The 12,706-nt window shown below is 38.9% G+C and overlaps 3 protein-coding genes across 5 annotated transcripts in view; 1 reads left to right on the forward strand and 2 right to left on the reverse strand.

The window, feature by feature from the left end:
• LOC149661754 (toll-like receptor Tollo) overlaps positions 1–8,022 on the reverse strand; it is a 182,084-nt gene extending 174,062 nt beyond the window's left edge. The window contains exon 1 of the mRNA XM_089843680.1: positions 7,895–8,022. The gene's annotated coding sequence lies outside the window, so the exon portion shown is untranslated. The remainder of the gene's footprint in view (positions 1–7,894) is intronic.
• On the forward strand, positions 411–10,512 carry LOC149661763 (uncharacterized). Of its 3 annotated transcripts, none has more exons than XM_089843704.1 (9): positions 411–491; positions 720–1,260; positions 1,680–2,005; positions 7,887–8,045; positions 8,144–8,482; positions 8,826–9,075; positions 9,578–9,623; positions 9,710–10,071; positions 10,138–10,512. In XM_089843704.1, exons 2-9 carry the CDS (start codon positions 927–929, stop codon positions 10,389–10,391), a joined length of 2,070 nt encoding a protein of 689 aa, XP_089699830.1. In that variant the 5' UTR covers positions 411–491; positions 720–926; the 3' UTR covers positions 10,392–10,512. The 3 variants fall into 3 exon arrangements, with proteins under 3 accessions (XP_089699830.1, XP_089699831.1, XP_089699832.1); XM_089843705.1 differs by having other exon boundaries at positions 9,584–9,623; XM_089843706.1 differs by lacking the exon at positions 9,578–9,623 and having other exon boundaries at positions 10,138–10,355.
• A 50-nt stretch (positions 10,513–10,562) lies between these two features.
• Positions 10,563–12,593, reverse strand: LOC149661764 (putative serine/threonine-protein kinase DDB_G0280133). Its single transcript, XM_089843749.1, has 3 exons — positions 12,432–12,593; positions 12,139–12,348; positions 10,563–12,066 (listed from the first exon to the last, which is right to left on the reverse strand). Exons 2-3 carry the CDS (start codon positions 12,336–12,338, stop codon positions 11,286–11,288), a joined length of 981 nt encoding a protein of 326 aa, XP_089699875.1. The 5' UTR covers positions 12,339–12,348; positions 12,432–12,593; the 3' UTR covers positions 10,563–11,285.
• Between the last annotated feature and the right edge of the window lie 113 nt (positions 12,594–12,706).

A 12,706-nucleotide genomic window follows, 5' to 3' on the forward strand; every position in this document is an offset into this window, starting at 1 on the left:
TTAATTTTTATAAAGGGAAGGTGAAATATCACTTATTATTTATTTATATTTATGATATTTAAGGTTTTCGTAGGTATGATTTCACCCACCCTTTAAATAAATCCACTCGTAATACTTTTAAGTTGTTTCAAGTGCTTTTGGGGCTGAAGCTGAGGAGAATCTTTCCTCTGTTAAAAAATTCAATCTTGGGAAATCAACATTTTTTGAAAGAAAAAAAGAACTACAAGGTTACGGCGCGGATTGATACGTTAATCCTCCCAGTACAGCTCTCTGCGTTTATTTTTCTATCTATAACTCTTCTAAATTTCTCTAAAACAAATTCCCCTATATATATATATAAAACATTTTAAAAGAAATCCAACTACAAGTAGTAGGAAACTTTCGGGGTCGCCAGTTACGAGTTACAACAGGGCCTGGAAAATGTCTTGCGAGAAATCTTAGGAAAAGCGGCGCGAAAAAAGAATGAACTTGAGTAAAATACACCAGAGATGGTATGAAAGTTATATAAATCCATGCCTTTGATAGCTATAGTTGAAGCAGGGCACGCTCGGTCACTAGCGAGTAGCGACCAACCAAGAGTATTGCTTTCTCCATTCTCCTACCAATATCAGAAAACTTAATCCCTTCTCTCTCTCTAAAAACTCTCTCTCTCTCTCTCACCCCCTTTTTACTCCGTCCCCCTCAATTCTTACTCTCCGCTCTCTCATCCGGATCAAAAGTCTCCTGGACGTTTCTCATCCAGTTCCCAGAGAAGAGAGAGAGAGAAGAGAAAAGAGTGCGCCGTAACACTTGTTGCCTGTCCCGTCGTCGAACGAAACGTTTTCCTGGGACACCTTAGTTTTACATCGCGTCATGTTGACCGTTACAATCCATCAATCGTCCGTATTCGTTAATGATAATGGTGTCGCCGTATAAGAAGACCAATAATGTTTCTAGCGTCCATCATCCGTTTTTTTCTGGATCGTCTATCAGGGGATGAAGTCGGTGACCAGTCTCCCATTACTTCGACGACCACCTCGGGTATAGTGGACGATATCGGGTTACGGGACAGTTTCTCCGATCAGGATTCACTTATTAACTTCACTTCATCGTCGGTGGAAGCTTCTCTCGATCCGACTAACGTCTTATTCAACATGACGCTAACCCTAGCCGATCATTTCTTTAATTCCACGTCGAATCATCATCAAAATCAACGAGTCAATTCCGTGACGGGAATACCTTCGTTGATCAAACAAGAAACTAGACATCTCACAGTTACCGGTAAGGTTTTAAATAAAATTCAGTTCTTTTGAGAGATATTGCTGTTAAAACGATGGGTTAGCCGCGTGACAAAACCGTCTGGGAACAGCTGGGAGTTTTATTAAATCTCAATGTAAATCTCCGTCGCAAAAAAAAACCAAAACCCAACCGCGTTTCGCACTTTAGACCAAGAGTTCTTAAAGTGTTGAAAATGTTAAAATCCATTCTGTCAATTTCAGCGAAATTCTCTCCGACGTTTGAAAAACATGGGAATGGGTCGAGTTCCCATTTGGGTTCCCAAGGTTTTTGTTCTCTTGTTTCAATAACTTTGGGCTGAATTTGAAAGGGTTATGATAGAACTGTATCATAGTATGTACAAGTCACTAAAAAACCAAAAATAAATTCTGGCTCTCGTTTCTTTTTTCAATGGGAAACCCCAGGGCAGGCATTCATCACAGTTTTCTATTTGCTGGGCATTGGCGGCAACGTGGGTGCCCTGGTTTTGTTGACGAGGGGAGAGACGGTCCGCAATCGTAAACAAACCCTAATGATCCGTTGCCTAGTCTGGCACGATCTTCTGGCCTTAGTGGGATCCTTCGTGGTCATGTACATGCATTTGTACCTCAGACCAGAATGGGTGGTCACTCGCTGGTTCTGCGCCCTCAGGGTTCTCCTTCGGACATTTGGTCTCTCATCCGGTTGCGTCGCCATCGTTATGGCCGTCGAAAGATGGATAGCCCTAACCAGACCTTTTGTCTATCATAAGGTAAGACCTAAATCATTCTTCCAAACACCCACCCACGCAACCAGCTTCTGTAAGCAACTTTGCGCGCGCTTAATTTGCATTAATTCCCGCCATTAGTATACTATAAACCAAACGCGTGATCGCGAGACTGAATTTCCGATTCAGAAAAGGCGGGAAAGAGAGCGGAAGAGCCTTGATTTGTATCCCTCGATTAATTCCTGGGGTCGTATTAGAGAGCATAATGTAAGACAAAGAAAAGATGAAAGCAGGCGCGACTACAAACATTACGCCAATTCCCCAGTAGGGATTCATTTGACGCGCTAATGAGTATAGGAAGAAGTTTCTTTTTCTAGATTTAGGTCACTGTAGCGGCCCATGAGGGAAAAAAGGCCCTGAAAATGGAAGTCATCTAAAAGCGGATGAATTTGCGTGAAAAAAACATAAGATCCCTTAATTCAACTAAAAGATCAAAACTTACTTTTCGCGTGATAAAAACTGATGAAAAATAAAATACCTGAAAGGTATAGTCTAGACGTTATGGGCCATAATTTTTATTATAGGAAGAAGATCTAATATAAACCTATGAAACTCATATTCTTCCATATCGTTCGAAATATCTGTAATATAAACAGTATCCGTTACACGTTCAAAGTTTAAACTTTCCGTAGGACCTTAGTAATTGGTTTCTTGATATCCGGTGGCAATTTAAAATTGTTTATACGGAGACCCTTAACATTTTCTCCTCGAGGTCAAGAAGTTACTGACCATACATATACACGTACGTAACCGAGGGACATGGAGAAGTCGGAAACTTTCCCGTAGTGTGTATATAGGCCTACATAATTTTCATATTTATTTTTCCACCGGGCAAGTGTTCGCCCTTCTTACTAAAGTTTGGTCGAAAAGCGGTTCAAAGAGAACGCGTAAAAGGTCTACGACATTGATTGGTGTGTTGAAACAAACCGAACCAAATATGGTTAAGGGTCAGTCTAATAAATAGGAAGCTTTATAGGTTCAAACGTGTCTCCACGAGTACAGAGTTCCTTCATCGTATAAGCGAACCTATTGAATCTATTTCGTTTTATGGTTTCGCCAATAGTTGCATAAGGGTCAAGAAACCTCATCTTTTCTAAAACATCGTTGCGAAAGTTTTCATCGTGAATATAGTCTAGGGAATAGATTTAAAAGGTAGTAAATAATACAAAAGAGTTTCCACGAAACGAAACTTTTTCGTTTATAATCCCTTTTTCCGCAATTTCGAATGGGTCAAATTAATTTCAATAAACGTCAAGAATTTCGCGACACGAGTCTGGATTTGTAACAATGAATTTCTTGGTAGTCAAACCATAAGTTCATAAGATATCTTCCATAAGTTTGTCACTGGTTACAAGTTACGGGAGCTTGTCATGAAGTGATTGAAGTAGGTCGTAGCTTCGAGGTAAAGCGACGCCTGGTTACTGGGCGCTGTCAAAGGCTTAGTACAGACTAAATTGGACTGCAAAACTAACCGAGTGTATGACTTGCTTGTCGTTCTCGAACTATAGCTCTATCATTACGAAGTATAGGAAGTATCATAAACTTATGGTCAAGCGTATGGGGATCAAGGATAAAAATAGTGTTTAGAGTTGGTTGTTCTATATCATTACCGGGATGAAAGACAAACAGAGTTGACCCTAAGATCCCGATTAAGAGAAGAAAAATTTAGCTGGTTAATCGCTGCCAAGCTTGATTGACTATATAGTTTCAAACCTGATCAAGGGAGGGGTAAGAAAAAAAAACGGAAGTTTTCCGACGGAAAGTAATTTCTGTAGAGTTAAGCTTAGCAACAAACCTGTCGCGACGGGTGGCTATCTTCATTATGTTAAATAAGGATGAACGAACTTACAAGAGAGGAAATTGAACTTTGACCCGTCCAAGAAAATAATAAAAAAAGAAACAGCTTGCGAGAACCCGGTTTTAATACAGATAGAAAACGGACGCGATGTCAAACGATAAGCGATTGATGACAATACTCCTATCTAGAAGCACGATCAATATCCAAAGAGTACAGTTAAGATAAAAAAAGGCGTATAAACCTTTTTCTATTACATCCCCGAAAATGTAAAGGTGTGGAAAGGAAAAAAGGCCCAACTCGTAGGCGTTCCATCTCTTAAAGAGAAAATAACCATTTTCCCGAATTTCCCCCGCTTATATCATCAACTCTTGCATGGGTGAGGTCTATCTTCGAAAGGGTTAGAGAATCAAGAGAACATTCTATTGCCTCGTTACATTTTATAAGGTTATAGGCCTTTCCCTTAGTATCTTTTCCGACTGGTCAATAATACGTCTATATTTCATTTCCGAGGTTGTTCTATCGTCAACTGGCAGATTTAATATCTATCGTCGTTGTAATGGAACACGTATACTAAAACGGAACTAACTTTGTACATGAATTTATTCTCTAAAGCTTGCTACACATTAGCGCGTTTTGTAGAGTCGCGTATCGGCATATGAGTTTCGAAAATAGCGCCAAAGCTGTCGTAGTGACATCTGGCGACGCTATTCGCGCGAGAAAACGCGTACTTGCACTACGCGACTCCTCAAAACGCTCTAATGTGTAGTAATCTTTATGAAAAAATATATATATTTAAAAACACCCAACCCTCCGCTTGTGTTAGTTAGGCTTAATTCTTTGAAGAAACTAAAGTGGTTTCAAAGGGATTAAATTACATTCATCCTACACAATCCAGCGTGATGTTATGTTAAATATTCTTAAATATACTGTAACATGAAGCTATTTAAAACGAAAAAGAATAATTTAAAACTGACTTTAAAAAAATATTACCTAGGCCTACACCGTTTCCAAAATTGTTGCCTCTCAATATTCATGGTTAAATGCGATACTTTAAAATTTCTGAAGGGGTTGTTTTTACTGGCTACCGGGTATTGTTTGTAATCTCGAAATCTTTTCGAATTCTTAGCATTCAATTCGGTGTGAATTACGTTTCCGTTAACCGTATAACCTCGTACCTTATTTTGAGGAATGTAAACTGATATCAACCCATATTGGCCTAGCACAAAAGGAAAGTAATTTGGTCTTAGAGTTACAATTTAATAAAAATTTTCAACGGAATAAATCTGGAGCGAAATTATAATTAAATCTTTCAAAAAGAATCAAAATTGTCAAATTTCGTCAAATTAGTGACGAATGTGAACTGATATCAACCCATATTGGCCAAGCACGAAAGGAAAGTAACTTGGTCTTAGAGTTACAATTTAATTAAAATTTTCAACGGAATAAATCTGAAGCGAAATTATAATTAAATCTTTCAAAATTGTCAAATTTCGTCAAATTAGTGAAATTCAAGAAAGAAAGGGGGGAAAAAATGCAAAATGTGAAGTGAAATGCGGTGCATAAAATGCTATTTTCGTTAGTGATTTTCCCACGTAATTCGTAGGAAAAGATCAAAGTCTGGATTAGCAGCGAAAAGTACATTTTCTAATCAAAAAAGAGAATCGGTTTTTTTTTTCGAGTTGCCGAGAAATATATTCTCCAGGATCAATTAGGTTATAGAATATCGTATTAGCATAAGAAGAAAGCTCATAAATTGGGTTAATAGCTTGTCAGAATTTTATATCCCTCATGGTTCGGGTTGGTCGATCATTTTTTTTGTTTCGTTTAGAAAATTCGATATTTTTTTCTTCGCTGGTTATTTTAGCATACCAAAATATTCTCAATCATTTTTCGGACGTATTTAGGATGATTTTTAGAAGCGTGTTGCGAAATAATGTTTACCTAGAATCCGCTCTCTTTACGTTAAAAAGATTCCTTGGTATATTAAGATAATATTTTCCTTCCAAAATTCACTTTCCCACACTCATTCTCCCTTACTCCTGAAATATGTCGTTCCAAAAATTCCCATCTCCCTTGTAAAAAAATTATACAAAATAACCAAGCTTTTGTCTTGATTCGAGCAGCGAAAACATATTATTTTCCCGTTGGAGATTGTTAGTAAATATCTAAATTTTGGAACAGAAAATCAATAAATCCTTTCCGAACATAACATTAATTCATCTTTTGAAAAAAATCCTATCCACAGGAATAGCATTACACCCAACTTTGGGGGCTCATAACTCTGGTTCTACTAGAGATACGGGGATGCCCTTTGAGTATGTTATAGTCCTATTTGTCCCTCATCCAACAATACTAAAAATTTAGGGCTACGACAAACAGGGGCCGAGTAATTAAGCAAAATGTTGAAAAACATACCCTCCATAGGAATAGCATTACACCCAACTTTGGAGGCTCATAACTCTGGTTCTACTAGAGATACGGGGATGCCCTTTGAGTATGTTATAGTCCTATTTGTCCCCCATGCAACAATACTAAAAATTTAGGGCTACGACAAACAGGGGCCGAGTAATTAAGCAAAATGTTGAAAAACATACCCTCCATAGGAATAGCATTACACCCAACTTTGGAGGCTCATAACTCTGGTTCTACTAGAGATACGGGGATGCCCTTTGAGTATGTTATAGTCCTATTTGTCCCCCATGCAACAATACGAAAAATTTAGGGCTACGACAAACAGGGGCCGAGTAATTAAGCAAAATGTTGAAAAACATACCCTCCATAGGAATAGCATTACACCCAATTTTGGAGGCTCATAACTCTGGTTCTACTAGAGATACGGGGATGCCCTTTGAGTATGTTATAGTCCTATTTGCCCCCCATCCAACAATACTAAAAATTTATGGCTACGAATAATTTAGCGTATATCTCTGGGGATTTTCCTCGTAACTATGAACCCTACCTAGTAAAACAAGGAAACAAGTCAAATCTTCGTCGCAAACGTTACAGTGTATGTGAGTGGTGAAATAGACAAGAGAGAGAGAGAGAGACACTTTGAAAAATGATGTTCAAAATTGGTCTCGATGTCGATAGAGAATAATGACAATGGTTGTCCGTAGATATGTTTACGTTTTTAGTTTGTTGACGGAGACGCCCGCGAATAATAGCTCTAGTAAGAAATCATCCGGTAAAGTCCCCATCGTAAAAATTGAGGCCAGGGTCACGGCGGCAAAAAAATGGAGGGAATGGGGCATCCGCCCAATGGGAGTCGCGAGCTGAGCTCGGAAGAGAAAAATAACCCCCTTAAAAAGATAGATAAAATAGAGACGTCTTGTCAACTATAGCGTGTCACGTAACCAAGGCTTAGGAAACAGCGCCATTTAGTATCATCCCATTTGAAACTGATCTGAACGAATCCCCTTTTCCCGCTCACTTTTAATCAAAATGTAACGGAGACATCCCGCCATTATTTGTTCATTTTACCTTATTTGCGCTTAAGATAGTAGTTTTTATTTAACCCCAGTAATAAATCTTCTCGCTTGAATCCACACTTCCCTCGACTACCCCATAACACCTTTTCCTATTGTAAAGTTTATGGAGTTGTTACAACGTCGAGCCAACTTCTAGGCGAGCCTAGCTCCATAAAAGAAAATACAAAGTCTTCCTTTTAAATTTCTAGACGCGTCACGTTCGTCTTTCGAACGAATTCATGGGATAAACCGATCAGTGGAGAAATGTTTCTTATGTTTTTGCTGTCTACGTGTCTATCTTTTCATCCACCCGGGCTCGTTTTATGATTTCCCAACATTCGTCATTTCTATAGAACACGACCTTTATCCCCCTTAATATTATTCGAGATTCAAACTGACAACTACAGTCATTGTAGATCGTAGAAAATCACAGATAATCTCCAAAATATGCAAAAATTCAACAACCTTGACCACAAACCATGACTTACTTAAGTTAGCAACTAGTTTGCATGCGTAATAATCATACACGCTAAGCCTAACTGTCTTTAAAACCGAAATTAGTAGCTATTCTAACCCTAAGTAATGTTAATTAAAATTTCAGCACGTTACCTTAACGAGGATACGGCGAGCCATCTTCACATTATGGTTGGTGGTTTTAGTCCTGGTGTGTTTACCATTCCTGGGATTTGGTCTTTATTACGATAGCGAAATAGCCACTTTCTTACTTTCGTCCTCTTCGGCAGAATATTATAAAGATAAGGTATTGAAATCCAGTTCCAAAAATATCATCACTTTTTAGGCAAAATCCGAAAGCCTTACGCAGATATTTGCATCTTTGTTCTTTTCAAAAACATAAAGCCAAGGCCCCAAGCTTGCGTCCGATATAGATTCGCCAAACGAAGTTGCGACGTAACTTACGCCTATTTAATGTTCAGTTTCGGTATCCTTTTATCTTGCGTCATCGTGGGATGTAATTTGGCCGTTGTCCGAGCTTTGTGTAGAATGGGCCGTGATTGTCCGGCAAGGCCTAGACGTGCCTGCGGTAGAAGTTCGAACACTCTTTCCCGTAGCGCCAGCCACCACTCGCAAAGCCAGGCCACGACCTCTCAAAATGGCGTCACGAACGAAGAAATTTCCTTCGCCAAGTTGATGATTGTTTTAAGCATCTTTTTCGTATCTGGATGGGTTCCACAAATGGTCAGTATTTAATGCAGGCTCTAATTAACTTAATTCAACAAAGATTAGCATTTAACTTGTTTAATAAATAAACAAAAAGGGTTGTCGCGAATGGAGCACCGCACACTTCAACTTTTTGACAGTTCAGCACTACCGAGTAGCCCGAGCTTAGAGACAAAGAAGGGGAGGAGGTGGGGGATAGCTACTAAGCAACGGTTATTTTTAAGTTCAAATTTTTAAATGTTTTAGGGGTGGCTTATGATATTTGTGTCTTTCTAATTCTACAGTACCGGTAGGCTTGATACCCACCCGTAATATTATTTCTACATATGGAATAACGTAAATAATTATAATTTATTTTAAGGTGACGATTATAATGGCTCAACTGCTTCCCGAAAATGAATCAAACCATCCTTTTTATCGAATTGCCGATGTTTTTATGGCGTTAAATTTTACATTGGATCCAGTTGTATACGTATTGTCGCGAAGACCACATCGCAGGGGTTTTAGAAGAGTGGTCAAACTTTTATGTCGAATTTGCTGTTGTTGCGGTTGCTGTTGCTGTTGGTCTCCTCATGACATGAGAGATGGGTCTTTGAAGTCTTCAACACAAGGTAGTCAAGTAGTTACCAGTCCCAGATAGTGGGACGTCACTCAGCCAAATGGAATTTAAAGTGGATTTAGTTCGATATATGGGGGTAGAACTTGATAACCCCGTTTTTCAACAAAAAAAAAAAGAGGAGAAAATGAATTTTTGGAAACCAATAAACTTGGGTTTAGAAGACTTTGTTTCTCTGGTAGACTGGCCCTGCTCTGGTTATTTTAGATTTATTGCTTGTCGATTCTAAGCCAGTCTAGGGATGGTCTAAGCTGTTTATCTGATTCTTAATCCTCGTCCCCGAGGAAGAGGGATGAGGAAAGTAGACTGTCTTCCGTTACTATTTGCTCCTTCACTAGATAAATAATCACTCGACAAACAGTTTAAAGTGATTTAAGAGTTATTTTGTTGGCCTGTCCATTCTGACCTACTTAGAGTACAACTTGCTTTACCGCTTTAGTTGAAACATTTAATGTACAAGGTGCTACTTTTCTTGTTTTTCTTTCGGCTTCCCAAAGCAACAGCTTTTCTCTACAAAACTAATTTCATCAGTTCCAATTATCGGTAGGTTTCTTCGAGGCAATTTAAAGTCCCATAACTCAATCGAAACTGGTGACGTATTGATTAAGGATGGAACATTTATTCATTAGTCTTCATGGCGGTGACAAGAAGTTGCAGCTTGGAGATCCCGGTGACGAACTGGTCAGCGAGAGACGTTCCAGTAGCAGCGGTGGCCGGGTTCATTCCGGAGGAAGTGGCGGATCAGCTTCTCGGTGCAACATCGGACGCGATCACATGTGTTGTTACCACGTCCCAGATAGACTCGTCCATGGTAGCAACCCATCAAACGGAAGTCGAGAGGAAAACGTCAAGAACGAACCTCCAGAAAGTCCAATTGTGTTTGCCCGGAAGAGATTCGGACGAATTAGAGCCCCAAGGCTTAACCTGTGTGGTAGGAGTGTCCCCCGTGACCCTTGCACCAGTTGCCAGACGTGTCCAACTTGTCCAAGGGGTATTTGAATATAGACTTTCTCTGGGAACTCAAACTAACACCTATTTTACTACTACTACGGTTTAGCTTGTCCAGGATGTTGCCACTTTTCCTGCAGTAGCCGACGCCATCAGCGACCCCAGCGCTACCGAATGAAGTACCCTCCAGATGAAGGATTACCTAGACATTTACGAAACTGTCATTCGGAAGGATGCGGTCAACAAATATCTTCCGGACATCTTTGCTTGAGAAAATATCCAAATTCTTGTATGAACGACGACCGACCAGTAGTCAGTGACTTCGTTTTAGAGACCAGAAGCTCTTTGTATTTCCACACTTGACTTCAATTGAGTTGAGACCCAACATTCTCACACGTATTTATTTTCAATCAAAAAACGCACCATTATATTTTGATAGAAACACGCGTAGATTGTATTTTATCTGTTGTTAATAAAAATATTGCCGAAAAGAGCCAAGGCCTAGTTAGTTCAATAGCAGGTAGAAAAAACAAGTTTTTATTACAATATTCTTTTATTTCAGCCAAAAACATACAACTTTATTTTAAGATCTTTAAAATATGAATTAAAGTTCATCACTTATACTTAATTGTCAATATTTGACAAAATTTTATTCAAAGATTATGTCAAATATTTATAAGTCTGTCTACCATGCTGGAATATTGATTTCAAAGTTCCCTCTTCAAAACACAAGTGTCGCCACCTGCCAGTTTTTTTTAGCGAGAAATATTTTCTCTCTTTTATTTCCCAGATTGATGTAACATTAATATTTTATATTTACAATGAATTAGCATGGATGAAGAATGCGCGTGAGGAAATTTGTTTTCACGCTATAGGATCGGCAACTCCCTATCTCGAGCGACAGAATATTCTGTATACACTCTGTTACAACGTCGGTTGTCAGCACGCGCAAAGCTGTTTCTCTATGTAACGTAGCCTTGCGCGCGCTGACAAGAGACAAAAAACTTCAGGATATTTTAAACTGATTTTAAATCCTGAAGATCCTGAAGTTTTTTGTCTCTTGTCAGCACGCGCAAGGCTAGATTACATAGAGACCTAGCTTTACGCGTGCTGACAACCGACGTTGTAACAGAGTATATACAGAATAAGCTGTCGTTCGAGATAGGGAGTTGCCGATCCTATAGCGTGAAAACAAATTTCCGCACGCGCATTCTTTATCCATGAAAATTATTTCAATTATGGAGAAAAACTGTTTTATTAAGACTCGGTTTGAGAACCTGCGGGTGAACTGATAACGACATCATCATCTTCAGTCTCCCCTTTGGAACCTTCGTGCAAGATGACATATTCTCTCGTGCTGTAACCAAATTTAATCACATCTTGTTCCATCAGTTCCACGTATCTTCTGGGCTCTATTTTGTTGTTGTTTACAAAAGTTCCATTAGCAGACTCTAAGTCTATGATGTAGGGTCTCAGTCTTTTTCCAATAGTCCCATCATCCCTTTCATAATCCATTAACCTAAACTGTAACACAGCGTGTTGTTTGGAGCATGATGGGTGGTCAGTGGGAATGTCACAAACCGCGCGTTCTCGACCGAGTAAATAGGCGCTTTGTCTATGGATGGGAATGAAAGGCAGAGAGTCCTCTCCTTTGAAAGGATAAAGCCTCCAACGACGTTTTGGTTTTCTGGCTTCCGGAGGCTCATTGTATTTAATAACGATACCATTAAATGTGTTGGTATCTTCCGCGAGCTTTCCTGATAAGCCAAAATTGGGTTTAACTTTGTCTTCCTTTGGTTTTTCATCTTCCTCTTTTTTCACTCGATCTTCTACCTTCCCCCATTCGTACTTTTGTTCATTATCATTCTCATTGGATCTGTTATGTTTATTTCTGCGTCCATTGGGACTTCTAGGCCTGTGTCGATTTGAATTATTATTGTTGTTGTTGTGGTGGTTTCTTCTAGTTCCTTCATCGTCGGAAACAACCTCTCTTTTGACTCTTACAGGGGGAGATTTTGACCTAGACTTTGGTCTCTTCCTAAAAACCATAAAACAAACAGTTTTCTGAACCCAATACATATTAAATTAATTATTAGGGTGAAATTAATACCTCTTGGCTAAGTTTCTATCCTTTTCTTCATTGTGTCTTCTATGCTTATCATAACTTTCATCTCTACCTCCTCGGTAATCACTGTGACTGTTTGACCTATGATTAGACTTTGCAGATTTGTGCCTATCATCTTCGGGATGAGAATTAGTCTTCCTCTTTGAATCGTAAGAGGTATGGTGCCTATGATGTCTATTTGACATAATTAATACTCTGTAATAATCATTAAATAAGTTAAAAGTTTAATCAAAACAATGACTAAGCCTTGGCCAAAACACAAATGCATTAAAACGTACCTTTATATTTTTTAAAAAAAGCTTAAAACAAATGAGACTTCAGCGTTTCATTTCTTTATAAAAAATCTTCTTATTTAACACTAAAATATTAGCTAATTTTCGCTAATTATATGACAAAAAACAACGTACAGTCGTCCGCGTGAAACTTTTCACGACCGATTTAGACTAAAATTGTCCTTCTAATATCTATGGTTCCGCTAAAACCGGAAGTTATCGATTGAGTCGGCGCGCGACGCGGATAAAAGTGTGTCGTTTACGTCATGGTTACGTGATGT

Source organism: Phalangium opilio, unplaced genomic scaffold (assembly GCF_054372755.1).
Source record: "Phalangium opilio isolate 3A_F unplaced genomic scaffold, DU_Popi_V2 ptg000070l_1, whole genome shotgun sequence".
Lineage (NCBI taxonomy): Eukaryota > Metazoa > Arthropoda > Arachnida > Opiliones > Phalangiidae > Phalangium > Phalangium opilio.